Below are 27697 nucleotides of genomic sequence, written 5' to 3' on the forward strand. Positions count from 1 at the left end.
ATAATTTAGTCGACCTTGATACTACCGTAAATGGTCTTGACAAACCACAATGAAGTAAAGAAACCAACTGCTCCTGTCAAAACAAAGAAGAAATAGCACAAAATCGATGAATATCCAAAGTAGAATAGGGCCATCATGAATGTATCAATCTCAAGCGAGGTGAAGTAGTAGAATGCAGAATAGATAAATAGATACAAGGCAGAGCTTCCGCTGCATAAGAATGATCTCCACCACCAACGGTAATCCTCATTGCATAATTGGAAGTAAACAAATACAACACTAATTTCTGCAGAGGTGGCAATCAAAATGAGGAAAACTACAAACAAAAATCCAAACAGATAGTAATATTGGTGCAACCAAATAGAACTTAAAATAAAGTAGGATTGAATGAAAACGCTACCAAATGGTAAAACACCTCCCATCAAAACTGCAATAACAGGATGCATATAGATAGGTTGGACTGGAATTTGTCTTGGAATTTGTAAGGTCTTGACTGGTACTTCAATTTCCTTTGCTCTAAATCCAAAGAAACCACCGATAACAACAAGAGGAACAGAAATAGCAAGCCATAAACCAAATATTTCGAGTAATGAGAGGAATGGAAGAGCAGATGTTGAATGAACAGAAACCCAAACCAAGAAGTTGATAAATGTGAAAAGAGACAATGGAATGGCAGGGAAGGCAAAAGCAGCAAGAAGTGAAACTGTTTTCCATGCTTTTCCTTGGAACATCTTGTAAAGTCTCAAAGTGACATAACCATTTACAATTCCCATAAATGCAAACAAAACCATAATAGCAGTTGGAAGAGATCCTCTACTCTCAGGAGAAATAAATCCAATTAAAGAGAAGAAGAGAGCAACAATCAAGCATCCTAACACTTGAATACCAGCACCAGCTGCAAGTGCAAGAAGAGTTGAATTCTTTGGCGTACGGAATACATCTCCATGAACAAGTTTCCAACCAGTTTCATCACCTGGATCTTCTTCATCTCTCTCGTTGTATAAGGTGATATCTTTTCTGAGGATTCGAAGCATAATCATACCGACCATACCGGTCAGGAAGAAAACAATAAGCAAAGAGTTGATGATCGAGAACCAGTGAATACGATAGTCATCAGGATTATCTTCAGTGTTAATGTATGCATCAAATCTAGATCCCCATGCAATTAAACCTTCCTTCCAAATTACTGAATATGAATATTCGACCTTTGTCAATTTGTCATCAATGACCAATCTGTCAATGTCGTTGCCACTAGGTAATCCCTTTCCATCCTTACATGAATCTGCAGTGTGTTCCACACTTGTTGGATAAACCTCAGCACCAACAATGACTTTTCTTCCATTCTTTCTGGTATGATAATACAATACAAATGTCAAGTGATTGTTCAAGTAATAATTGTACTTGTCAGCTCCGTCAACAGAAGAGATTTTTTCCTTGCAACCAACTGGAAAACCATCAGGACGAGAATATTTGGTGAGCTTTTTCTGGCTCTTGATTTCTTCTACTGATGGAGGTGGATTTCCGCAAGCAGTGTATCCTTGCAAGTTGGCAAATGGAAGCTGATCGACCACCAATTGAGCCAAATAATCCTCATCAATCTTTTCTTTCAAATTCTTGATATCATCAGGAGTGAGTTTTGTTGGGCATTCGGTGTTTACACATGATGGGCCATCGGATTCTTTACATTCAATGGAGGTCAATCGTTTACAGGTAATATCTTTCATAAATTCAACAGAATAAACGGAATTATGAATACGATCTCCCATTAAATATTCTCCTAAATTCTCAACACTATTCTTAATTTCCTTTGGTTTACAATATGGAACAGAGTAGAAATCAAAGGCCAAATCATGAGTACTAGACAACTTTCTCGTTTTGATTTTAACCGGATCCCCCATATTGTAGTAATTTTCAGGTATACCTGGAAGGAATCCCTCCGTACTAGTGATCATACAACAACACACAAACAAACATGCTAGAGATGCTACCAACAACCCTGAGCCGAAGGGTAACCATGATGATGATGATCCAAACAGACGACCTCTTTGGGGATGAATCAACGTTGAGAAGGCCATATTTTTTTAATTTTTTTTGGCTTTGTTATCCACGTGGCGTTCTCACGGCCCTTCTTCGAAAAGTATTCCAAATGATGCATTTGCGTACGCAAAGAACCAAAGAACCACCATGTCGAGATTTGAAAGACTTTCCAATGCAACAACAAATACCATCCAATGGATCATTACTCACGAGAGGGTGTCCACAGTCACAATGAAGAAGAATGGCACAAAATTTTTCCTGCCCCTTTGTACGATCGCATACTTCAAAGCGGTCCAACACAAAAAAACCGAACAAAGTGTTGTTGGTTGAAGTTTGCCATCAACACCATCAACAACAACAACAACGATACACTTGCAACCTCTCACTTTCTTGAAGAATCCTTGAGAAGTAACCATCACCTCATCTATCATCTGTAAATATATTACAAAAGTTATTATTGTTATATATCATATTTGAGGAGTTTGCTCCGAAGTTTAGATCAATAATTGTTGCCTACTAATTGTATCAACATCATCATTGCTGCAAGATCATTGAATTTCAATACAGTTTATTCTCACCCCAAACATCAATCAACAAATCGTACGACTGATCAATTTTAAGATAGCTCTCTCTTCTCGCGATGGGAAATAGTGCAAACAGACCTGCAAGCTTGGCAGTTAAAATTGCTACCTCTACGAGTAACGAATATAATCCTGCCAAGTGTATCATGGCAGACGAGGAATATGATGATGAAGCGGTTGAGCCCGGACAAATGATCGATTGTAAGGATCAATTATTGAAATCCGGCTCCGTTATTGAGAGTTACCGAGTTGATAAACTAATCGGAAAAGGCACCTATAGCCAAGTGTACAAGTGTGAAAAGAAAGTTCACAACACAAGCCAAAGTTCAACTACATCAGCAACCCTAGCGACAGAAAAGACATTCTCCATCAAGTGTTGTTATGCCAGGAATGAAGCAGATTGGAGACTTATTCTTTCGGAAGTTGGGGCTATGAAAAATCTTCAACATGACAACATCTTGAAATTCTATGAATATTTTGAGATTAACAAGGAAGTACACACCTCAGAAGATCCCATGGTTGCCATTGTGATGGAATATTGTAACAACGGCTCTATTGGAGACTTCATCAAACGAAATCGACACATAACTGCTGACCTTTTACAAATGCTTGACTGGATCGTTCAGGCCATTCATGGCATTGGATATTGCCACAAGATGAATGTAGTTCACAGAGATATCAAGCCTCAGTAAGTATGGACAATGTTGACGCGCAATGTGACATCATGTTTTATGCACACCCAAATCCAGCAACATACTATTACATGCTCCACATGAAAATGGTCGAACCGTGGTAAAATTGTGTGATTTTGGTACGTATTTCTTTAGTTCTGAATTGAACAAAGCAATATCAACCTATTCGACAGGTTTAAGCTCATTGGTAAAGGATAAAACTGAAACATTGAAAACATTTTGTGGATCTCCAATTTACGCAGCTCCAGAAATTAACCGTCTCTCTTATTCATTCTCTGTTGATGTATACAGCTTAGGAGTGACAGCTTTAGAATTGTTATGTAGATTAAATTCATGTGAGTTCCAAAATAGAATTTACAACAAGAGCAGGGATTGTACTTGCCTCGAAAAATTAATTTCAGAACTACCTCTAAAGAGTCTTCAAAAAATAATCAAATTGATGACAAGTTATGATGAAAAGGAGAGAATTACAAGTGAAGAACTTATCAAACATCCAATAGTGAAAGCATTCGAAGCGGTGATTAGTATATCAAGAGGAATTTTGAATACCACATATTTTGAAGCAGCAGATCGTGAATTTATTGAAACGATATTCGAACTGTTAGATTTCTACAAGGAAGATATACCAAAAATTGAAATATTATTCCAAGCAATTGTACAATTATTTCAATTCAAACCGGACAAATGCTTGGAAGTTGTACAGAGTCAAATGAGTCAAATTGGATCTGAGTTTTTATTTATTGAAGGAGTATCTTTGGAATCAAAATCCAGTATATTTTTCATTCTAATATCTATTGGCAGTTGGTTATGTTCTTATCATGAAAGTCTTGATAACAAGAGCCGCAGCGTCAATCACAGCAATAGCTCTTCACAGCTAACGAAAAAATCAAGATCAACCACTCTCTACAATGTTTTTTCTGCCATTAGTGAGCATTCTCCTGGGAATGACGATGAAGAAGATGAGCTTAAACGAAATGTCCTCGTTCTCATTAGCAATATCAAACAGTTTATTTTGGAATTTGCCAATTATGCTGGAGAAAATTATCAAATTACAATTTTAAGCTATTTAGTTCAATCTCTCATGATGGATACAGCAAACAGATCCCCTCCTCCCCTGAACACCTCTCCCCAATCCAATGGAAGTAAGAATAACGTGGGATCATTATTTACAATTGATGACAAATCATTTGTGTTTCTCATGATTCGAGAGATGGTGATTCAATTTGATATTTGTAGACAGGCTGTAATTCTTAAAAACAAGCCACAAGTTTCACCTCCAACAACCAGCAACCTAACCTGTGATCAATATGCGGCCAATCGAATCTATTCTAGTTCTTTTGAAACATCTCCATTACAAACACTTCCCAAAAGTTGTTCGAGTGATGATCTTTCTCGAGATTCATCCACAGAGTTGAGAGAGGCCTTTTTGCGAGCTGTCCATCAAAGACTTTTATCGAGTCAGTGCTGGTGAATCCATAATAAGGAATGCAAGAAGGAGAATATAATTGAAGAGTGAGAATTGGAAAGAGCACTTTAGACGATCAAGAACGAAAAGGAACTTGCTCACAAAAAATTGAACCCACTTCTCATTACCAGCAGAACCCACACAGGACCATGGATTACGGACCTAATTCTATTGCATTTCCCAGTGATCTCTCACAGCTGACCATTACGGAACAACTCGGAGGAAGCTCTCACCCACAAAAAGTGAAAGATCTAACCACCAATCAAGAATATGTCATGAAGAAAGGTTTCAACAAGAGACACGTTGTGAATGAGTATCGAGTGAATTTGTGTTATTACAAGATGGGTTGCCTTGTTCCGCAAGTAAAACTCTACGTGAAAGGAAAGATGGTTTCATCCCTTGAAGGAATTGAATCATTGGCCGATGATGATCACAACGATATTGTTGTCTTGTCAGAATTCATCAACAACGGCATCACGTGGGCAAACTTTCAAAAACAACGTTCCGAACAAGAATGTGATCAAGTAAGAAGAGAAATGGGTCACTTTTTTGTGTTAGATTGTCTCTTTGCAAATCGCGATGTCATTGGTGTGGACGATTCCAACATATTAATTGTCGAGCAACAACAACAAGCGCTTTCACCACGAACATTTTCAGTCTATCGGATTGATAATGGAGGAGCATTGAGTTTCAGGGCACAAGGAAAACCAAAAGATCCAGGCGAATGGGGAGATTTTGTATCGGAGATCAATTTAATGTTGGACGATAGTTTCAATGTCAATACTGCCAATGTATTTGGGAAAGGAGGAGCTGTCGATTCCAACAAAATGTTTCAGCAGATCATGACCATTTCAGATCATGCACAGAGATGTATATATCCATATCTTTCTTCTCAAGATGTTCAAATTGTTAAGGAACGATTGAATTATTTACGAAGTATCGTTGGTTTGTATGACTTTACTGCAACGACCTCCAACAGTACCACTACAACGAGCACAACATTTGAGGTGACAGAAGCTGATCCACAACTCGTTCAAACGTTAATGGAAATGGGTTTCTCGAAAGAACAAAGTTCAGCTGCTTTAATTGCCTCCAACAACAATGTAGAAGCTGCTCTCTCATTCCTATTCTAGAAGAGCTTTGCGAGTCAAACGTCCCTCTTTTTCTCATGCGTTGTAAAATATAAAATCCAATCACGTACCGAGACGATAAATGTGTATCTCAAGTCAATTCCAATTTTTGTGAAAGTTGTCACATGACGCGATCGCAACCACAATTTTAAAAACAAAAAAAAATGCTGAATTCCTTCTCGGCCCTCCGAGTGCTGGTTGCCTCGAAAAGCGTCTATTTGCTCAATCTTGTGGGAGTGCTGTGCTTGGTTCTCATGTACAAGCCCTATTGTAGAGGTAGGTGATCGTTATTGCTCCAAAAATCATTGGTGCTGAATACGGAGATGTTTCAATATGTTATGAATGATTCAATGATTGAAATTGTCCGTGAACTCTCTCATTTCTGATCATTCCGATGACTTGAAACTTTTCAATGATGACGATCATGATCATCCATAGAGGATCAAGGTTCCTTTGTTTCCAAAATTTGCGTTCCTTGTCCTCCTAATTCAAAATGTAGCATTCGTGCAGTAATGGCATGGTAAGTTGTCGTCGTTCTCAGAGAACGTGGAATCTTCGTTCATTCATTCCTCACCACTACATACAAATTGTATTCCTCTACATGTCTGAATGTCGTCCTATCCACCAATGGATGTTTTTCATTTCTCTTTATCAACAGTTCTCCAGGCTACACTCTCAAAAACGAAGAAATTTGTATCAAGGATGACAAGCCTCATCAATTAGCCTACCAACTTTCTTTAGCAATGAAAGAACATCTTGAATATCAATCTTATCTCTATGAATGTATTGGAGAAAAGAATGTGAGCGATAAAGTCGGAGAGAATGATCTATTTACTGTAGCAACTGCATCAGCATTGAAAGAAGTAAAGAATTTGTCTGCTGATGAACGTCTTTTCAATCAAGCCTTTGATTTGGCATTGGAATTGATTTCTGAAAATCCTAAATTGTATCAAATTGCTATTGATGCAAAGAAGCAATTATATTCATACAAGTTTCATTATTGGGGATCCTGTTTATTCAATACATGGCATGGAAAGAAGGCAAAAAGAGGTTCTGAGAATGATATTCAAGAACAAACATCAACTGTTTTGACTCGTGTAAAACGAAGCACTAAAAACACTGTGGAGACGCCAACAAAGAACAACACAAATTCGCAACAGGAAAACATTGGAGAAAAGGAGAAGGAAATTGAAAATTTGAAACAATTATTGAGAGCCAAGGAACAAGAAATTGCTGCTTCAGCAGAAAAGACTAAATTGGAATTGGAATTTTTAAGAAAGAAAGAAGAAGATATTCGACAAGAATTGGAAAAGAAGGAAAATGAATTGTCTAAATTCAAGGATGAAAATGAAAACATTAAAAAGAAGGAACAAGCTCTTTCTGAAGAAGTACAAGCTAAAAAAGCAGCCATTGAAAGATTGGAGAGAGATCTTGCGATTGCTAGTCAAAAGAAAGAGGATGACTTTTTCTAAGTAATAATTACTAAATCTTCACTTTAAGGAAAATGTACTTGAATAGGGCTAGGTTTCTAATGAGAAGTACAATTTTGAAACACTTAATGTATAACAACAATAAACAAATTATTGATCATGAAACAAACTTAAATTCATTATTCTTTTCCAAAATCAAGAGGAATGGTTTTCACATGCAGCTGAGAAGGTTGTGAAGGATCTGACAATTTTGAACAGGATGGCAAGGTCAAGTTCAGCCACAAGTCATTTTCCACACCTTTCTTAAAATTGGCGAAGGAAAGAATTTTATATTGTCCAATTTCATCGTCCGCGGAAAGCCTATCCCAGTCAAAAACTTTCAATTCCATCGAACTCAGCTTTGGGTTGTCGATTTCGAACACAAAGGTTTCGTTCCACACAGGATGAAGATGATTTTGTTTGATGATAGCTGATTTTACTTCTGATCTTTCGGTTTTCATTTTCACATACTACGATTGTTGTTGAGATGTTGATGTGAAATAATAAGAGTGCAATGTCGATGGCGTGTGTGAAGCGTTTAATTGTCGTTTATGCATAATCATGTTTTAAAGGAAAGCTCGTTGTTAGTGAGCACCTCAGAATTAAAGAATACTTACTGGATCGCTGCTCTTCAGGTCGGCAATTGGTAAATTCTTGCCTTCCACGAGGGTTAGTTTTAGAGTTGGCATCTGATGATGAATATATCGTTTTTTTGAACGGTTTCATATGCATAACGACAGGACTAATATGGGATGCTTGTCAAAGGATGACATTTCAATGTTGGATCAAGACGACATCACGAGTTCGTTGTGTGTGAAAAGAGGCGGAAGAAATTATTTAATGAATTAAATTGAGGGCACAATCATCATCAAGAAATATTTCTGTATCAACTGTTAAATATTATAATTATTAAATCTAGTGATGGTGATGATGGTAACCTGAAATAGATCAAAAAGTATGATACATGTGAGTATTCAATCTAGATAATGAGCTGTACAATTGTGTGAGATTACTTGTTCTCTTCTTGTTTCTTCTTTGATCCTTTCTTCTTCTTAGTGATATTTGCAACGTTTTTTTGTCTTGATTCATACGTGTTGGCACTCTCTCTTTGGACTGGTTTGGATTCCTTCTCACCTTTGGCTCCCTTTTGGATCGTTTCCTTGTAATTGACGTTGGTTCTTCTTCTTGGTCCAGAGAGAACGTTTTTCTCATCAATATCGCAATATTCTTTGGCAATTCTCTTGTTTGGATCAGTAGGCTTCTTGGTCTTCTTTTGTTTCTTCACACCTTTTGTGGATTTCTCGGTGCTTGGTGTGGTTTCTTCTTCGTTTTCTTCCTTCTTATCTTTCTTAGCAGCAGGCATTTTGATGATCAAGATGATGACGAATGGTGGACTTAGCGGGAGCGTTCAAAGCTTCACAGGCGTTTTTTTTTGATGTTTTTCTTCTCAAAAATCGATTTAATTTTTTACAACGGACAGGCGCCACTCTTTTCCGTTATATAATTTTTCAAGATTAATTTTGTAACGGCTCCTTGAAAAGAACAACTCTTATTCTCTTCATCATGAAAGATTGAACAAATCTGCACTCTTCCTCAGCGAATCTTGTTAAAGAACGTCAAGCATATGCTCTTTGGATTGGAATTTAATTAATTGTAGAGGATCCATGGACCGACCCGACTCCTCATGACAGAGATGGAGTCTTCCGACACACTCTCATTGATGATGGGTCTTGAAATCTCTCCCCACGATCGTTATGCGTTACTTTGTTTTCGGCTTTTCCTTTGAGAATACTGACTATTAGTATGAATGGAGAGAGCAAATCAACAACAATAACAACAACGATAGTAGTATGAGACTTCTCATTGTTGCGCCTGAATGGTGAAGGAATGATTTACTCCTTTTCAAGCTTGAGTCTCGCTTTTGATATCTCTCTCCTCCAACAGAGAATCATTGTTCGCCCCCTTCTCTCTCAAATTCATCCTCATCACAACAACAACAACCCCTCTACGGCAGGTAGGAGGATGTATTTAGGAGAGAGAGATCTATCTTAGTTTTACTCTTTCAAGAAATACAAGCCTCTACATTCAATACAGGTGCTGCAACAAGTGGTGATTTAAGATCTAAAAAACAAGACTCTGTTGTTGTTTCTAGTTGTTTGCATGAGCCACAACTCTTTCTCTCTTCCGAATCATCAACACTTTCATCATCATCATCACTTCAATTATTATTTGATTATTTCAGAAGAAGAGAAAGAGTTCAAAGATGGTCAACTCAGCGACTTCTCAATCCATCAGTGATGATAAACTACTGCAAAGCTCCTCTCAAGAAAAGGTTGTCCTCCAATTATTGTCGGATGATTCCGATGACTCTTCTTCATGCGTTTCTTCCATCGTGGATGATGTTGCTGCTTCTTTTCAACCCTCCTTCATCTCTATTGTATTTTCAGAGTATGAGGATGAGAAGGACCATCGCGTAGAGAAACAAGATCCCAAAAAGAAGACGGAAGAAGAAATGGACCAATCTCATCGTCATTTGCTACTCCTCAACGATCACAAAGCACAAACAGTCGCTCAATCCACGATTGCATATTCATCACCACAACGTTGTGAAGAGCGAATATTCCTTAGTACCTCACCCCCTCTTACAAAAACTCCCTCTCAAACGTCATTGTCCGTCTCAGGAGGTAATGGTCCTCATCGAAGAGTTTCTAAAACTCTGGTCAGTCTTTCAAAATGTTTATTGGGAGATTCAAATGCGTTGAAGGTTGGAAGTCATATTGCTGAACGGTCGCCATCGCCCTGTTTTGAAACTGGATCAAGCTCCTTTACAGATCATTCATTTGCATTACCTCCCGATTTGTTTGAAGCAGTGACACCTAGGTCACCCAACTCACCCTTTCAAGTGGCCACATATACATCTTTTGAGAATGTCTCCACAAGTCCGCTTCTTTCTTCGAGTGGAAATATTGATGGAAAAGACCTCATTGACCGATTGACTCAAATGATCAAAAACAACGAATTGAAAACCAAGAGTTCAAATCCACCCATTTCCTTTTCATGTGACTATGGATCAAGACCAAGTTCCCCTACTTATTTTGAAGAAAGTCGGTCTCCATCTTCTCCAAGTCCTCATAACAAGTGTTATAACTCCCCTACACCTTCCTTACACTCATGCGATTCATTTGCATCAATGAATGCTGAAACGGTTCCAGAGGAATTGTTTGGACCTCACGTGGTGGAATGTGTTCTCAATGAAATGCTATGGCCTCAATACTCATTTTGTACATTGTGCCATTTAGCTGCTAGGTTCAATAGCGTAGAGGTGTTAGGTTGGCTCAAAGATTGTTGTTGTGACGAAAATTGTCAAACTGGTTCTTCAGAACATCGAACGGCCCCAACTTTTGAATCTCAAGCGTCACCAAGCATCAGCATATCAACGACAAATTCCCCAACAATGAATGATAACGATGTAAGAATTCAAATTATATCTTCATCTCCTCCAAGGCTGTCTCTTGCAGTCAACATTGATAGCCATTCTATTCCAACAGAGTTTCATGATATTGTAACTTGTAACTCTGCAAAGGCAAGCTTTTCATCACAAACAAGTTTGATAAGCGACGAGACAAATACCTTGACTTGTAGCACCATTCATCCTTTTACCTCAATCCAATATCAAGAAGATCAAACCAGTCTCACGAACGTTCACACCCATTCTCAAGATTGCATTAGCAGACAAAAGAGTTTATGGACAACACTGGATAGCATGTCAGCCTCACCACTTCTGTATGCAGTTCAATATGGAGCTCATGAAGCATGTGTTTTTCTTTGTAGCCAACCTGCTGTTCAAAGTCAAATCAATTTTACCAGGGATCGATTTGGAAATTTGCCTATTGTCCTTGCTCTGAAGAAAAAAGATTTCGAATTGTGTGATTTGTTGCAACTATTTGGAGCAAAATTTGACGTGATTGGAAGCGTATCATTAGGTGAATCACTTCTTCACACAGCTCTAAGAGAACATGATATTGTAACAAGTGAATATCTCGCAAAGAAGAATCCAAAAATTATTTTGAAAAAGAATCAGAGAGACGAGGTGGCATTGTTTAAAGCGCTTCACGATTTCAGACCAACAGGTACTAACAAACAAATGACAGTCTCAGTTCCAGGGAATCCAAACTCACCACCAAAAAACACCAATGTAAAATCAAACAAAATTGTTAGAGATTCAAATACTCTTGGTAGTCATGCCGCCACACTAAAAGAGTTCTTGGAAAAGGCTCCTGAATGGTTTGGCAATGATTTACTCGAGAAAGCTGTCACATGTAAGAATAGTTTTGGAAGAAATATTTTACTTGGTATGTATTTCTTAATGATTGTTGCAAACACCTAACCAATACATTTGATGTTAGAATCTGTTGCCATTAATGATATTGACTCAACGAAAGTAATTTGTGACTACATTTCCAGAAAATTGGAAATGTGTGTTGGAAGGACAAGGAAACAATTTGAGGATATGGTGTTTGAGCCAGAAAAGATCAATTCCATGAACATTCTTCAACTAGCTACTCAAATCTCACTTCAAGTTTGTACTTACAGGTCTGAAGAAACATTTGTTGTATATAATGGACTTTGTTGGCTTTTTGAATGGTTAAAGAAGACTTTTTCTATGTCATGTCCTCATGCTCTCGCACAGTTGTTCACCTCAAAAGATGCAAAAGGAAGAACAGCCATAGAAATAGCTGCCAAAGAAGTCGAAAACAATTTCTCCTGTCATATGTTCCATCAGTTACTGTGTGAAACTGAATTGACCTGGAAATCCCTTGTCCCAGCTTTAACTTCTGAAAATTCTTTGCCCTCAATCAACATCAGTTCACCCTCAAAGAGTGGTTCCTCATCCTCAGAGACCATGACACTCTCTCCATCGCCGTCTTTTTCTTCCAATATCAACAACAATGGCAACCAGGGTGGCTTCTTTTCCAAACTGAAATCGAAACTGCAAAAACGTAATTCCTCAAGGAATCTCAAAGAATAAATGTGCAATTCGTTCATGTTGTAATTGTAGACATGAGAGCGTGCAACTTGCTTTCTCTCATCAAGATTAAGCTGAGGGCAACAAGAAGAGGATCATAGACCAATTCATCAAAGATTCAGAAATATTTGAGAGGAATGTTAAATCATTATTATTGTCAGGGAGGGTATTTCATTATTGATTCCAATTCCCAGATTTGTTACTCATGACAAATTCCTTCTTATAGATGGAACTTGATGTCAAAGTTGTTTCCAACTGAACATGTTTAAACGGAGCGATCTTTTTGAGGCCGGAGCGATTTTCTAAACCCATTCTTATGCGATTGACCTGTCTTTTAAGAAACACAACTATCACAAAAAATTGACATGACTCCACAACCATTCGTTCCACCTACCATGAACCAACCACACAACATGGATCCAAAACAAGGACACATTCTCCATATGAAAATTCACTGTGGACGAAATCTGCCAAAAGCCGATACCTTCGGAACCATTGATGCCTATGCGGTCGTCCATATTCCTTTGTTGAATACGAATGATGTTGGAAGCCTCTCTCGGGCCATTCATAAAACCAAAATCATTCCCAATCAAGTGGATCCCGTATGGAAATTCCGAATCTATCAACACGATGTAGATCTTTCCAAGAATATAGAAATTCAAATCTTTGATCATGATTCCCTGAGTGAGAATGATTTGGTTGCAACTTGCGAAATTCCACTGAGCGGCCAATTATTGGCATCAGGTCCCATCTATAAGAAGGAATTTGTCTTGAATACGGTTGGAAAATACAAGCCTTATCGCTCTGGCTCTTCAAGTTCCATTGTGGTCTCGTTGGGAATTGGTAGCTCTCATGAAACAGTCTGTACAAAACTCATGACTAGCTTTCCATCGAGTGTTATCCATCAAGATGTGATGAAGAAGAATATTGTGTTTCCTCTCGGATTTTCTAACTTGTGTATGAAGATTTCCATGAAGAAACATTTGAAAATTTCTGTGCTGGATTGCAACCCAACGAGAAATTTGGTGGTTCACTTTGAGATTCCTGGACGGGATTTTCGATCCAAGATGACCTTCCATCAGACTCCAAAGAATGTTCAGGGATATCAAATGTATAGACAAGTCAAGTTGAAGAAGCCTATTAATTTGTTTAAGGGTTATTTCCCTTATATTAAATTAGTGACTTCTCCGTTCGTTGTGGTGGAAAATTGCAAGATGAATGAAATTACAAAAAAACATGGATGGACTGGCATGTTAGATTATAGTACGGCTAAGAAAACACTTCATAATATTATCCCTGATGATCGTCACGAAAATATTTACATGATTGAACCTTATTATTACCTTAAATGTGATTGGGATTCTTCAAATTCTGACCAAAAGGTTGGTATATTGGATCCCTATCGTTCTCAGGGTTATCACGTTGAAATTACACACAAGAACAAGTCAGGAAGTGAAATTGAATATTATGCTGCTCCAAAACGTTTGCTAGAAACTCAACATTATTGTGGAGCTTGTTCTGAGGTCAATGATTTGAGTTATCCAGTGCTCCACTCAGACATTAACATTTTACTTTTGAAAAAGACTCAACCTGTGTGTTATGATTTGTTTACTTTCGCTCCGGTCTTGTAATGTAGCAACTACTAGTGGAAGGTAATAAGCAATAAAGCTGAAATTCGAATTTTCGGTCTGTCATGCAAGAACACAAGTTGGTGAACTCGATAAAAAAACGCCCGTTTCACTGATGTCTTCATACAGGGCAACCAAGAACTCAACCACAAATAACAACAGCTCTTCCATCCTATGTGATCCCTTTCTTTTCACTTTAGGTAATTTCTCTACAGAAGGCTTCCTCTCCTTCCGTAACGTATGGTTTGTGTCCAGACGCCCTCACCACTCCCATTCTTTCAGGCCTTTTCCTTGGCCTCTTTCTGTTCCTCTGTCTCGTCAACACACTGGGCATCATCACATTCCGAAAGAGTGGTCTCATCAAATCGAGAGATCCTCTCTTGTTTGTCTGTATGTCTGTACACGCAGTATTCATTGCTGGATTTCTACTGAGATATACCATCGGAAGAAAGGTCTTTCCATGTGCGCTCTATACTTTGCTCTATTTCTTATTACCAGCAGCTGTTTCATTGCCGACGACCTTGCGGTGCATTCGTATTTACACTTTGTATCGGTTGAACTTGTTCAAGACCAATATCTTTGATATCGACCATGTGCCAGCAAAGCCTTCTTCGGACAAGGAGAAGAATCATCATAATGATGGATCGAACCAAGCTCTCAAGCATCAAACAGGAACGAGTAATGGTGCCGAGACACCAATCATCAAACAAGAAGAAGAAGAAGAGGAATTAATGGAAACTTCTTCGAGTAGGATGACCGCACAAGTAAGCGGCTCGACGGATGAAAAGCACACAATCGTTGACAATAAGCAACAACAAGAACCATCACCATCATCAACCACAACCTCTCAAGTAGTACTTCTACTCCCACCAGCAGATACATCGGGAATGACTGATTCAAGTGCTATTGTTACATCAACCCACACCACTACCACTACTGCCACTACCACGAACACTCCAACTGCTGTGGAAGATGAAGCTCTTCTGAAGCTCGAGAATCCCATGAGTATCATCGTTCGCCAACAACAAGCCATCGATGGTCTCTCCTCTCTTTCATCCGTTCATACTGATATCATTACCAACAATACCAACAACAACATGAACAACACGGACCCAACTGATGATAAAGAATTCACCTTTACCTTAAATTCAAAATCTGTGTGGGACATTTCAGATTCGAGTCAAGAAGTGAAAGCACAAATTCGTATCATGCAAACCCTTTCCTTTCTCTCCAGTTACAAATTCATGATCCTATCCTATTCAGTCTTAATTGTATTTCAAGTGGTGCTGTGGCTACTCTTCGGAGGTATTGAAGAAATCATATTCTCATCATCATCCTCTCAACAACAAGAAAATCAAAGAGTTTTCCTTCTCGAGGGAGGTCTTTTCGTATTCAATCATGGATGTGGACTCTCCACCAATTTTATCATCATCTTTGCCTGTGTTTCCATCTTGTACATTGTTTTAGAAATTATTGCCTTAATCCTGTGTTTTAGAGCTGATCGGGATACTTGGAACATGAAACGAGATACCATTCTATTGGTGATTCTTCAAGTGATTTGTGTGATTTTATTTGGAATTACTGGAAATGTTTCCTTCATTGTCAATCTGACGGATTACCTGCTGCCTTATGGCTACACCTTGGTCATGTATTCGTTTTTTGAAATTTTAATTTACATGTTTGTTCCATTGTTGAAGGCATTGAGAGAGGAAAAACGATTCAACAACAGTGATAGCCATCGGAGTAACAATCATCATCATCATCATGGAAAGAATCTTGGTTTGAAAATGATGTGGTCACAAAGACGTCATGAAGGAAAGAGTTTGTCTCCTTCTTCGTCAGTTTCAACTCCAACGAATGCCTCCATGGGCGCCTCTTATAAGAACACCCAACATCAGTCTGAGATTGAGAGAATTCTTTTGAATAAGAGAACGTATGACATCATGTTGGATTTTGCAAGACGTTCGTACTGTGTGGAGAGTGTGTTGGCTTGGAGAGATATTCGAAGGTTTAAATCGAGCCGAATTCATAAGAAAAAAATCGCTCAACACATTGTGAATACCTATCTCACGGTTGGAAGCCCTTTTGAATTGAATATTTCAAATATTGAAAAAAAGAGACAAGAATATTTGACAATTCTGAATAGTGACACGAAGATTACGTCTCCTTTCTTTGATAAGCTCGAAGAACATTGCTTGTACGATATGAGGGATGTGTTTACGAGATTGAGAAATGCAAACAAGGAAATTGATGATTTGGTGAATTCATTTGATTGAGACGATGAAAATGATACACATATTTCTTTTAAAATTTTGCTTTAATACTTTAAATTGTGAACGATCATCAACAATGAATCAAATGATCATCGAAGCGGTTCAATAATCACAAACGTTGCTTAATGCTCACACAAGGAGAACTCTCTCTCAAATTTCTCTTCATTTTCTTGCTTGACATGGTATTTTCTCTCTTTCATCAATGCAGCACGTTCCTCTTCTGCTTGCTTACGAGTCATGTGAGGAAGGAAACAAACAATATTGTTCACAACCACTTCTACAGGCAAAATCTTGGATAAGATTAAACATCGGTTGGTAAGGAAATCTCGTCTCTGTACATCAACATCACTGGTTGAAACGATTGGTTTGAATGGATCGACAACAAAGAACACTAGAATCTTTCTCTTTGCAACCTTAGTTGGATCCAATGGGAAGAAATGTCTCACTCGATGTTGACAGGTGTTAGGGAAGACAATGCAAAGATCTTGTTTAGTTTCCACACGACCCAAATAGCGGAATAACAAATCTCCATCATGAAGTCCACTCCTGACAAATGCTTGTTCCACATTATCCTGTTCATAATAGATTGAAGTATCATCAACACTGCTTCTGAATTCTAAAAAACTCTCCTTCACATTTTCAGTTTCATAATAATAAATTCCTGTTGCTATAATGTTCTCGTGTAGTCCCTCTGTGTGCCAAGTACCTCCAGGATAGTATTGTTGTTCGGGTGTGACAATGATATTCGCAGCCTTAACAATGACTTGAATAGTATCTGTTCTGGCATACTTCTTGATAGGCTGAATAAAACGTCCCAAAATTTTACAAATGACATCTTGTAAAGATTTCTGAGTGACTGGATCGACATTGTTGATATAAGACAATGGCTCAACAGAATATTCTCCAATATTCTCATGAATTTTGAAATTTGTCGGCATCCACGAATAATTAATGACAGGTTCAGGTTTCTTATACCCTCTCATGTAAAAAGAAGGTCGAGAATTATCCTCTTTCTTTTCGTTTTTTTTCTTCATCTTTTCCAAATATTGAGCTCCCTCAACGAAATGACTATACTTTTTTGAATAACAATAAAGAGATGGATGAATAATGTCCAAAACTTGATGATTCGAACCAGGATGCCAATCCCATTTTTCTTCAGGAGTATTCTCCACCAAGGTCTCAATTTCTTTTTTTAACTCTTTCTTCAACTCTTCAGGAATCAAATGATCATAGGTTTGACACACAAAAGAGGACACCTCTTGAAAATGAAGGGCACAATGAGAACAAGGACACAAACAAAATTTGGTATCTCTTGGATAATAACCGTTTTCTTCTTCATCGTCCTCTTCGTCATTTTCTTCGTCATCTTTTTCGTCCTCTTTTTCGTCCTCTTCATCCTCATTGTTGTATCGTTTCTTTTTGGGTTTAGCTCCACAACATCCACAGCAATGCTTGACTCCACGACCTAAAAATTCAATATCCCGAAGAATATCAAACGCGACTTGAACACTGGCCAATGAAATGTCTTGCTCCAAACATTCCTCTTCCCATTTATCAGAGAGGTCATCCAATTTAGTCTTCCAATTAGGTTTCTTGACCACTTCCTTGACGATTAGATCCACATGAAGAGGATTCACTTGAATGGGATGATGTTTTTTGATATTGTGGTTGTTGTTTTGGGTTTCATCATCATTGCTGAGATCCTCTTGGCTCGAATGAGAGAATTTTCTCAATTTCAAATGTTTTCCAGAGTGGTCCGATTCTTCAGAGGGTGAAGAAGGTGGAAGTTTGTTCTTGATGGCCATGAACGATTGTCAATTAATTTTTTTTTGAAATCGCTCGTCTTGTTTGGGCGAGGGAAATAATTACCAAAAAATGCTGGAAATCCAAGGACTGATGGAAGTTGTAAAGACGAACAATTGATTTTTATGGACGAGAACAACATCAAGGCAATTTCCTTTTCAGCTCAATGACGCTCTCAATATGATCCTCCTCACTTGAAAATTCTTCTTTTCAGTTATTCTCAAATTTCAATTGCTCATTCTGAATCAAAAACAACAATCATCCTCCGATCCAATTCATCATCATTATCATCATGACCAATCCAACCACTCAATCTTCTACACCTCGAACCCTCCAACAACAAACACCACCACAAGAAAAGAAACCAATCTCCGTCTTTCATGAAGGTGAAATTCAATTTCAAAAGAAAGCCAATACCTTTGAATTTGCCAATACTCTCGGACCTCGTAAAATCACTTCAAATGTTCCTCCCGAATATCATCATTTCCTCACCAATCGTATGGTAGTGTATGTAGCCTCTTATAATGATCAAACCCATGAATGTTGGTGTTCTGCCATTTGGGCATCTCCTCGTCAAGAACATTTGAAAGAATTGGAGCATCAAGTTCCGTCCATCATTGAGAAGTCATCCTTCATGAAAGACTCTCATCTTCCTTCGTATATGGAAGAGAAGGATTATCCTTGGATTCCTCTCTCGACCATTGTTGAGGCTGAAGATACAGAAGAACGTTTATGCTCCTTGTATGATCCGTGTAATGTTGCGAGTGGCGATTCGTGGCTGCATTTGAATTATTTGAATGCGAATCACTTTGAGAAATTGGTGGATGTGTCTCGAGATGGAAAGATCATTCGAGTGTTGAAGGCACCTCACGATCAAGATCCCATGTGGCAATCGTGTCGAGAAGGTGGAAAATGGGTGAGTTTGAATTTTCTTGATCTCGAGTCAAGAAAACGCTACCGAACGAATGGAATTCTCACAAAAGCCATTTCCTCTTCTGGATTTGAAATAGAGGTGCATGAGGCCTTCTCCACATGTCCAAAATACATTCAACAGAGAGCTGTTGTGAAAGTTTATAAAGAGGAAGAACGAAAAGAAGGAACAGTCAATTTGCTAATGGCTGATAAAACCATTACACCAGGAGATGAATCTTCATATTTGAGTGAAGATGTGATCAACTTTATCGTGGGTTCTGATACCATGATGATTGCTACGATTCATCAAACGGTTGGGGCAGATTGTAAGTTGAATATCTTTTTGAGAGATGGATTAATGTATTCTCTAAAGGTTCACATCGAGGAGGAAGACCTGGTTTTATTAGGGTCTTGGATAGAAAAACGTTAGTTTGGGGAGATTACGTTGGAAAGGGTATGTTATTTTGTGGAATTGTGGTTGTTGTGATCAGTGTTGTTGTCATAAAACATGAAATCATTATTAATATCCACCATTCATGATCGTTGGAATATCATGATCTATTTTAGGCATGTTTCAAACTCTTGGAAATACTGTCAATTGTCCAAATGCAGGACTTTTATTTGTGGATTTCGAGAATGGACATCTTCTTCAACTTACAGGTGATATTCAAATAATATGGAGAGAGGTTGGAACAAGTTTAGATGGTAGTGACCGAACAGTGCTTTTTCACACCAAAAGATGGATGCTTTTTCAACATTCATGTCCATTTGTTTGGCAGTTTGTCTCCATGTCCTCTCATAATCCTTTACTTAATGATATGAACGAGTTGGAAAAATTGAATCCAAATCATTCTCTTCCAGTGGTCGATGTTGCTCCTCTCATGAAACAGAAACATTTGAAAGATATTGTACATGCACGATTGGAAAGAATTATTCCAGTGACAGCAGAAGTCAAAACTTTTGGATTTAAAATTTCAGAAAATAAGACAGTCTCCATTCAACCGGGACAGTATGCCACATTTACTTTGTCTTTGGACCATCCATATATGAGAAGTTGGACCGTGTCATCTGCACAATATGTGACCCTTCCAGATATTCACCAAGACACGTCCATTAACAATACGAACTACTTTGAAATATCGGTCAAAAAGCAGGATCTTGGGGCAACAAGTACCTGGTTGCATGATCATGCAAAATATGGAGATGAACTGTTTTTAATGGGTATAGAAGGAAATTTCACATTGCAAACGTCATATCATGTAACCAAGAAAAAGAAGTCACAAAACAAAGAAACTCAGTGGAAAGTCTTGTTTTTGAGTGGTGGAATTGGAATCACTCCTTTCGTTTCAATGATCAGAGGTGTTTACAATAGCTTGAAAAAGTCCATTCTTTCCCAAGATACCAAGCCTAATATTGTAATTATTCATAGTGAAAAGTTTGAAAAGGAGATTCCCTTTAGAGAAGAGCTGGAAAATTTACACAAGGAAAAAGTGATTGATCAACTCTTGTTCTGTATCACACGAGAGAAAGATCTGAAAGGAGAAAGTATAAAATGTCAACGTTTGGATAAGAGTTTAATAATGGACACTGTCAAAGACATTGACGAAAGAGTAGTGTATGTTTGTGGACCTGGACCATTTAATGATAGTATGATTCGAATTATGCAAGATTTGAAGGTTCATGCAAAGAATATTATGATTGAAAGCTTTGATTATTAAAATCCCAACCAAGAAGAATACATGGAAAGATAGCACCAACTCACAAAATGTCGTCTAAATGTGATTTGTACTTAAACGTCAAATAATAATATAATCATCTCCGCCATGATGTGGCTCCTTGTGATACTGATTAAAGGGTTCTTTTGATATGGTGTCCACAATGTGATACTCTGTAAAGACTTGTCTTGCATTGACCCACACTTTATATTGGTTATGCTCCCTTGCATATTTAAAATCGTCATTAGTAAACCAAGTGCAATCAAAGAATGCCAATTTTGAGAATGTCCAAATATTTTGAATGGAATATTGTGAAAATAAGTGTTCGTACTAGAATGAACGAACTTTTGGATAATAAGCATTTTCTAAATCCAAAACTTTCAATTTGGCAAATAAAAAAGCAATCAAGTCACCCTTTTCCAAGTTTCCAGACGTGGGTTTAAATTCCTCCAACATGGACAATACAAAGTTGTTATTCATGAGCAGCGAATGACAACTGTTAGCATATTCCTTTCGATGATTCCACACAACTGGAAATTTTTCTTGGATGCTCATTTCAAAAATCGCTGTCATTAAACCGTCATCTTGTTCAATGCCCTGACCTAGATCAGCTTTTTCATGAGTGGCCTTGTGGACATCCAAATAATCCCTATGAATGTCGTATGCATTAAATGGTTTGGCATGCTACAAATTTTTTCAACTTTGGATTGCCGTTAAAGGAGCCCTTTCATTGCATCCACTGTCATGAAAGAGGACTGAAATTACGTCCTTGTTCAAACTACAAATAGATGCTTTATTTGTGGCCAAATGAGTTGGAGAAATATCGCATGGAAGTGCAACGTACTGCTCTAATTGAGATCTGTCCACATTCGGATCCGAAATAATAGAGTTGCTATTCAGATCTATGAAATTCTTCACAAGAGAATCAACCAATTTGTTTGCAATCCAGTCTGATGACACGATCAACCTTTGCTGCTGAGGTGTGTGAACAATTTTTTGTGATTTTTGCGCTTTTTCTGTGAATTAAAATCGAAAAAGGAATCTCCGAATAGTACGATGATTTCAGTGACGAATTTCAAAATCACAAAATGAGCAACAATCGTTCTCTCATCGTTTGGTCTTTAGAACTTTCACCAGTAGTTGTTTAAAACAGTCTAAAACAATGGGTTTGTATGCAACTTCATCAAACCCTTGATTAAGCAGTTGCTCCCTTAATTCCCATGTGTTTGCTGTGACTGCAATAATTCTTGCTGTTTTGGTATGGTTTCCTTGACGTTCTACTCTCCTTATCATTTCACATGTTTCTTTTCCACTAATTAAAAACGAAATTCAATTCGACGTCAATTGCATTCTTTACATACCTCAATATTGGCATAACACAATCTAATAGAATTAGATCGTATGATTTTTGTTTGTATTTCTCAAAGCATTCCATACCGTCCTTTGCAAGATCAATATCCTTAAAGCCAATGATTTTCATCATCTTGTCGAGTACTTTTCTGTTAATTTCATTATCATCCGCAAGCAACACAACATATTCATCAAATTTGATGTCAGATTCATGGATAAATTCTTTGTTCAAGTGTTCATCTTGATTCGATTTATCTTTTTTCATGGAATTGGAGCATTCACCATTTGTCAACATTATTAATGCCTCTCGAAGCTCATTAAATCTCACTGGCTTTGCAAGATATCGATATTCCATATAATTTCGTCTTGCTCCTCTGTCTGAAGTTATAATGAAATTAAGGGTGGGAGATATATTTCGCATATTTTCAAATTCTGTCTCCTCAAGAAATAAAAAATCTGGACAAGTTGTCTTTAGTAACGAGGAAATGTTTTGGTTGTTGTCAAACTCTAATATTTCTCTGAATTGGTTAAATAATTTCAGATAACATTTCAAAACATCTCTAAAACATTCATCTTTGTCAATGATCCAGGCTGTGTTTGTCATATTCATTTCTGCATCTTTTTTGGGAATATTGAGCTCATACACGTCCTCAACTCTTTCTAGTGGTAAAATAATAGTCATAGTGGTTCCTTTGTTCACAACACTTTTAACAGTTATTTGTCCATTCATTTTGTTAACGAGCAGCTTTACAATGCTCAAGCCAAGTCCATTTCTATTAGTATATATTAGACTACTTCCTCCATCACCCAATTTGTTAATATTTTCTGATTGCATAAAGTATTGTTCAAAACCTAATTGAATGTCCTCGTGCTTATCAATTATATGGAAGGGTTGAAATAAGGTATGTATTTGATCTTGCGAAATACCACATCCAGAATCTATGCATTCTAATTTCACAAAAGTTGTTCCTGAGGAATGATCAATTGATTGAGAGAGCCTTTCATTTTCCCAATCTTTTATATCTTGTTCCGTGGCAATGCAGCAATTCACTCTCACAAATCCCTGTTTTGTATATTTAATAGCATTTGAAATCAGATTCATCAATACTTGGCTGATCCTAATTGAGTCTCCTTTTACCATTGACGGTAATTCAGAGACATTGCAAAATGCATGCAATACAATTTTCTTTTCGTGAGCAAGATGAGAAAAAACACCCACCAATGAATCCACCAGAGATACAATTGAAAAAGGTTCTGACTTGATGACTATTGAACCAATTTCAAGAGAGCTCATTTGTAAGGATGAAGACAAAATGTGCAAAAGTAACGTTGCATTTTCCTTAATATCTTCCAAGGTTTCAGATATTGATGCATTTTTAAGGAAGCAATGCTTACAACTATGTAAACACTTTTCTCCTTCGAATTGGTGGTGCAACACTTGTAAACTTCCCATAATGCAATGGAGAGGATTTCTTGCTTCATGGCTCAAATTGGCAATGAATTTCGATTTTTCAGAGCTTTTTACCTTTTCCTTCGCAATTTCTACTTGTTGTCTGGTGAATTCTCGATTCGTTTTGGACAAAGCATCAGAGAACAAGTAGGCACCAAGAGTGACACCACATTGTAGAATAAACACTTCTGCCAGTTTCGAATAAAAGTTACTGATGTCCTCTTGATGCAAATTGTGTTTCCATATCCAAAAAGAAATAATCATTGCTGTACAAGCTCCAAAAACCAGTGAGAATCCCGAAAACAACATTAGCTTCAAATTAAAGCAAAAATTCTTTGTGGTGATGAGAATTTTAAAGGTAGAAAGTACATGATAAGGAAAGAAAGGACCAAAAATTGTGTACACTAGTATTTGAACAAGTATCATTCCAAAAATTCGTAAAATGTTAGTTGCAACAAACGCCCTAAGAGTTTTCGGAATGATGGCATTCAAAGATATTTGAAAAACAATTTCACCCGCTGAAATACAAAGAAACATCCAATAACTCGGATGTGGACAAAAAGTCAAAGCGAAAATAATCGGCAGCACAGATAAGGACAACCCTGCCTTGTTATGACTCTTTCTTTGTTCCAACAAGTGATCCAATAATGCTTTCTCAGCATATTGTTGTTGAGGTTGTTCCGAAGCAGGAGAAGGATCAACAGGAACCTCCTCCTCTTCCTGAAATGAAGGTGGCTTTGAAGAAGGTGGTGTTTTAATCATCGTGTCGGGCATTCTGGAGCGAGTGGTTCGAATTTTTTAGGTATCTCTTTTGGAAAATCAGGACCGGAACTCGCCTTTGGTACTCTTCATGAATATTCATTGTGGCCAAAAGTAATGATCTATTGAAGAGCGCTGAATGGATGTTTGTTCTTGAGGAGATGTTTATTGGAATCACACATGCTCCTTTTTCCTCAATGAAAAGTTTAACCTTATTCCTTCATTGACAGAGTGTCGACAAGCTGCAGTTTATCTTTGAATATCGTGAGCAAAGTCCCAAAACAGTCATGCAACCCCCTCCGCAGTCAGGATGTCAAAAAAGATTTGATGATCACTCCTCTGTTCAAAAGCCAGAAAGAAAAATGTATCCCAATCATCCACCTTCTCATGTCCATCACAACAATTATTACCAGCAGATTCCATCACAACAACAACAACCTCTCGTGTACAATAGTCCACAACACTATCAACCCTCTCCACAACAACAACAACAGTTTGGATCCACTCAATATCAGAACTACTACGGAATCACTTCTCCTCCTCCTCCGATGATGATGGAGAACTATTCCCAGCAACCACAACATCAACAACCCGTAGTAGTGATGGGTGGATCTTCCATGCAAACTCAATCAACACCCCTTATGGGTTTGGGTTTGGGTTTGGGTTTGGGTTTGGGTTTGGGTTTGGGTTTGGGTTTGGGTTTGGGTTTGGGTTTGGGTTTGGGTTTGGGTTTGGGTTTGGGTTTGGGTTTGGGTTTGGGTTTGGGTTTGGGTTTGGGTTTGGGTTTGGGTTTGGGTTTGGGTTTGGGTTTGGGTTTGGGTTTGGGTTTGGGTTTGGGTTTGGGTTTGGGTTTGGGTTTGGGTTTGGGTTTGGGTTTGGGTTTGGGTTTGGGTTTGGGTTTGGGTTTGGGTTTGGGTTTGGGTTTGGGTTTGGGTTTGGGTTTGGGTTTGGGTTTGGGTTTGGGTTTGGGTTTGGGTTTGGGTTTGGGTTTGGGTTTGGGTTTGGGTTTGGGTTTGGGTTTGGGTTTGGGTTTGGGTTTGGGTTTGGGTTTGGGTTTGGGTTTGGGTTTGGGTTTGGGTTTGGGTTTGGGTTTGGGTTTGGGTTTGGGTTTGGGTTTGGGTTTGGGTTTGGGTTTGGGTTTGGGTTTGGGTTTGGGTTTGGGTTTGGGTTTGGGTTTGGGTTTGGGTTTGGGTTTGGGTTTGGGTTTGGGTTTGGGTTTGGGTTTGGGTTTGGGTTTGGGTTTGGGTTTGGGTTTGGGTTTGGGTTTGGGTTTGGGTTTGGGTTTGGGTTTGGGTTTGGGTTTGGGTTTGGGTTTGGGTTTGGGTTTGGGTTTGGGTTTGGGTTTGGGTTTGGGTTTGGGTTTGGGTTTGGGTTTGGGTTTGGGTTTGGGTTTGGGTTTGGGTTTGGGTTTGGGTTTGGGTTTGGGTTTGGGTTTGGGTTTGGGTTTGGGTTTGGGTTTGGGTTTGGGTTTGGGTTTGGGTTTGGGTTTGGGTTTGGGTTTGGGTTTGGGTTTGGGTTTGGGTTTGGGTTTGGGTTTGGGTTTGGGTTTGGGTTTGGGTTTGGGTTTGGGTTTGGGTTTGGGTTTGGGTTTGGGTTTGGGTTTGGGTTTGGGTTTGGGTTTGGGTTTGGGTTTGGGTTTGGGTTTGGGTTTGGGTTTGGGTTTGGGTTTGGGTTTGGGTTTGGGTTTGGGTTTGGGTTTGGGTTTGGGTTTGGGTTTGGGTTTGGGTTTGGGTTTGGGTTTGGGTTTGGGTTTGGGTTTGGGTTTGGGTTTGGGTTTGGGTTTGGGTTTGGGTTTGGGTTTGGGTTTGGGTTTGGGTTTGGGTTTGGGTTTGGGTTTGGGTTTGGGTTTGGGTTTGGGTTTGGGTTTGGGTTTGGGTTTGGGTTTGGGTTTGGGTTTGGGTTTGGGTTTGGGTTTGGGTTTGGGTTTGGGTTTGGGTTTGGGTTTGGGTTTGGGTTTGGGTTTGGGTTTGGGTTTGGGTTTGGGTTTGGGTTTGGGTTTGGGTTTGGGTTTGGGTTTGGGTTTGGGTTTGGGTTTGGGTTTGGGTTTGGGTTTGGGTTTGGGTTTGGGTTTGGGTTTGGGTTTGGGTTTGGGTTTGGGTTTGGGTTTGGGTTTGGGTTTGGGTTTAGGTTTAGGTTTGGGTTTGGGTTTGGGTTTAGGTTTGGTTTAGGTTTGGGTTTGGGTTTAGGTTTGGGTTTAGGTTTAGGTTTAGGTTTAGGTTTGGGTTTGGGTTGGGTTTGGGTTTGGGTTTGGGTTGGGTTTAGGTTTGGGTTCTTTGGGTTTGGGTTTGGGTTTAGGTTTGGGTTTGGGTTTAGGTTTGGGTTTGGGTTTAGGTTTGGGTTTAGGTTTAGGTTTGGGTTTGGGTTGGGTTTGGGTTTGGGTTTGGGTTTGGGTTTGGGTTTAGGTTTGGGTTGGGTTTGGGTTTGGGTTTGGGGTTTGGGTTTAGGTTTGGGTTTGGGTTTGGGTTTGGGTTTAGGTTTGGGTTTTGGGTTTGGGTTTAGGTTTTGGGTTTAGGTTTGGGTTTGGGTTTGGGTTTAGGTTTGGGTTTGGGTTTAGGTTTGGGTTTGGGTTTAGGTTTAGGTTTAGGTTTGGGTTGGGTTTGGGTTTGGGTTTGGTTTAGGTTTGGGTTTGGGTTGGGTTTAGGTTTAGTTCAGGTTTGATTTAGGTTTTGGTTAGGTTGGTTTGGGGTTGGGTTTAGGTTTGGGTTTAGGTTTGGGTTTAGGTTGGGTTTGGGTTTGGGTTTCAGTTGGGTTTAGGTTTGGGTTGGGTTTGGGTTTAGGTTTGGGTTTAGGTTTGGTTTGGGTTTGGGTTTGGGTTTGGGTTTGGGTTTGGGTTTAGGTTTGGTTGGGTTTGGGTTTAGGTTTGGGTTTGGGTTTGGGTTGGGTTTGGGTTGGGTTTAGGTTTGGGTTTGGGTTTGGGTTTGGGTTTAGGTTTGGGTTGGGTTGGGTTTAGGTTTGGGTTTGGGTTTAGGTTTAGGTTTGGGTTTGGGTTTGGGTTTAGGTTGGGTTGGGTTTGGGTTTGGGTTGGGTTTGGGTTGGGTTTGGGTTTGGGTTTGGGTTTGGGTTTGGGTTTGGGTTTAGGTTTGGGTTTGGGTTTGGGTTTAGGGTTGGGTTTGGGTTTGGGTTTGGGTTTAGGTTTGGGTTTGGGTTTAGGGTTTTGGGTTTGGGTTTGGCTTTGGGTTTGGGTTTAGGTTTGGGTTTGGGTTTGGTAGGTGGGTTTAGGTTTGGGTTTGGCTTGGGTTTGGGGGTTTGGGTTTGGGTTTGGGTTTGGGTTTAGGTTTAGGTTTGGGTTTGGGTTTAGGTTTGGGTTTGGTTTGGGTTTGGGTTTAGGTTTGGGTTTGGGTTTGGGTTGGGTTTAGCTTTAGGTTTGGGTTTAGGTTTTGGGTTTGGGTTTAGGTTTGGTTTGGGTT

The 27697-nt window shown here is 38.8% G+C and overlaps 13 protein-coding genes across 13 annotated transcripts; 8 read left to right on the forward strand and 5 right to left on the reverse strand.

Annotated features, from left to right (window-relative positions):
* Positions 1-5: 5 nt before the first annotated feature.
* FDP41_004569 (uncharacterized protein) lies at positions 6-2075 on the reverse strand (the record flags this gene model as incomplete). The annotated part of the gene is made up of 1 exon (XM_044707997.1): positions 6-2075. The coding sequence occupies one exon, from the start codon at positions 2073-2075 to the stop codon at positions 6-8; it is 2070 nt and encodes a 689-aa protein (XP_044561383.1).
* Positions 2076-2677: 602 nt separating this feature from the next.
* FDP41_004570 (uncharacterized protein) lies at positions 2678-4781 on the forward strand (the record flags this gene model as incomplete). Its single annotated transcript, XM_044707999.1, has 3 exons — positions 2678-3306; positions 3368-3429; positions 3484-4781. The coding sequence occupies 3 exons, from the start codon at positions 2678-2680 to the stop codon at positions 4779-4781; spliced, it is 1989 nt and encodes a 662-aa protein (XP_044561384.1).
* Positions 4782-4924: 143 nt separating this feature from the next.
* On the forward strand, positions 4925-5908 carry FDP41_004571 (uncharacterized protein; the record flags this gene model as incomplete). Its single annotated transcript, XM_044708000.1, has 1 exon — positions 4925-5908. The coding sequence occupies one exon, from the start codon at positions 4925-4927 to the stop codon at positions 5906-5908; it is 984 nt and encodes a 327-aa protein (XP_044561385.1).
* Positions 5909-6069: 161 nt separating this feature from the next.
* FDP41_004572 (uncharacterized protein) lies at positions 6070-7377 on the forward strand (the record flags this gene model as incomplete). Its single annotated transcript, XM_044708001.1, has 3 exons — positions 6070-6181; positions 6344-6425; positions 6564-7377. The coding sequence occupies 3 exons, from the start codon at positions 6070-6072 to the stop codon at positions 7375-7377; spliced, it is 1008 nt and encodes a 335-aa protein (XP_044561386.1).
* Positions 7378-7514: 137 nt separating this feature from the next.
* Positions 7515-8063, reverse strand: FDP41_004573 (uncharacterized protein; the record flags this gene model as incomplete). Its single annotated transcript, XM_044708002.1, has 2 exons — positions 7515-7844; positions 7992-8063. 2 exons carry the CDS (start codon positions 8061-8063, stop codon positions 7515-7517), a joined length of 402 nt encoding a protein of 133 aa, XP_044561387.1.
* Positions 8064-8383: 320 nt separating this feature from the next.
* Positions 8384-8737, reverse strand: FDP41_004574 (uncharacterized protein; the record flags this gene model as incomplete). The annotated part of the gene is made up of 1 exon (XM_044708003.1): positions 8384-8737. The coding sequence occupies one exon, from the start codon at positions 8735-8737 to the stop codon at positions 8384-8386; it is 354 nt and encodes a 117-aa protein (XP_044561388.1).
* Positions 8738-9637: 900 nt separating this feature from the next.
* On the forward strand, positions 9638-12403 carry FDP41_004575 (uncharacterized protein; the record flags this gene model as incomplete). Its single annotated transcript, XM_044708004.1, has 2 exons — positions 9638-11726; positions 11781-12403. 2 exons carry the CDS (start codon positions 9638-9640, stop codon positions 12401-12403), a joined length of 2712 nt encoding a protein of 903 aa, XP_044561389.1.
* A 362-nt stretch (positions 12404-12765) lies between these two features.
* Positions 12766-14031, forward strand: FDP41_004576 (uncharacterized protein; the record flags this gene model as incomplete). The annotated part of the gene is made up of 1 exon (XM_044708005.1): positions 12766-14031. One exon carries the CDS (start codon positions 12766-12768, stop codon positions 14029-14031), a length of 1266 nt encoding a protein of 421 aa, XP_044561390.1.
* Positions 14032-14420: 389 nt separating this feature from the next.
* Positions 14421-16304, forward strand: FDP41_004577 (uncharacterized protein; the record flags this gene model as incomplete). Its single annotated transcript, XM_044708006.1, has 1 exon — positions 14421-16304. One exon carries the CDS (start codon positions 14421-14423, stop codon positions 16302-16304), a length of 1884 nt encoding a protein of 627 aa, XP_044561391.1.
* A 119-nt stretch (positions 16305-16423) lies between these two features.
* On the reverse strand, positions 16424-18106 carry FDP41_004578 (uncharacterized protein; the record flags this gene model as incomplete). The annotated part of the gene is made up of 1 exon (XM_044708007.1): positions 16424-18106. One exon carries the CDS (start codon positions 18104-18106, stop codon positions 16424-16426), a length of 1683 nt encoding a protein of 560 aa, XP_044561392.1.
* A 290-nt stretch (positions 18107-18396) lies between these two features.
* On the forward strand, positions 18397-20734 carry FDP41_004579 (uncharacterized protein; the record flags this gene model as incomplete). The annotated part of the gene is made up of 3 exons (XM_044708008.1): positions 18397-19342; positions 19390-19470; positions 19584-20734. The coding sequence occupies 3 exons, from the start codon at positions 18397-18399 to the stop codon at positions 20732-20734; spliced, it is 2178 nt and encodes a 725-aa protein (XP_044561393.1).
* A 327-nt stretch (positions 20735-21061) lies between these two features.
* FDP41_004580 (uncharacterized protein) lies at positions 21062-24293 on the reverse strand (the record flags this gene model as incomplete). Its single annotated transcript, XM_044708010.1, has 4 exons — positions 21062-21380; positions 21576-21633; positions 21883-22043; positions 22093-24293. 4 exons carry the CDS (start codon positions 24291-24293, stop codon positions 21062-21064), a joined length of 2739 nt encoding a protein of 912 aa, XP_044561394.1.
* A 284-nt stretch (positions 24294-24577) lies between these two features.
* Positions 24578-26458, forward strand: FDP41_004581 (uncharacterized protein; the record flags this gene model as incomplete). Its single annotated transcript, XM_044708011.1, has 1 exon — positions 24578-26458. The coding sequence occupies one exon, from the start codon at positions 24578-24580 to the stop codon at positions 26456-26458; it is 1881 nt and encodes a 626-aa protein (XP_044561395.1).
* Between the last annotated feature and the right edge of the window lie 1239 nt (positions 26459-27697).

Source organism: Naegleria fowleri (assembly GCF_008403515.1).
Source record: "Naegleria fowleri strain ATCC 30894 chromosome Unknown tig37, whole genome shotgun sequence".
Classification (NCBI taxonomy): Eukaryota; Heterolobosea; class Eutetramitea; order Acrasida; family Naegleriidae; genus Naegleria; species Naegleria fowleri.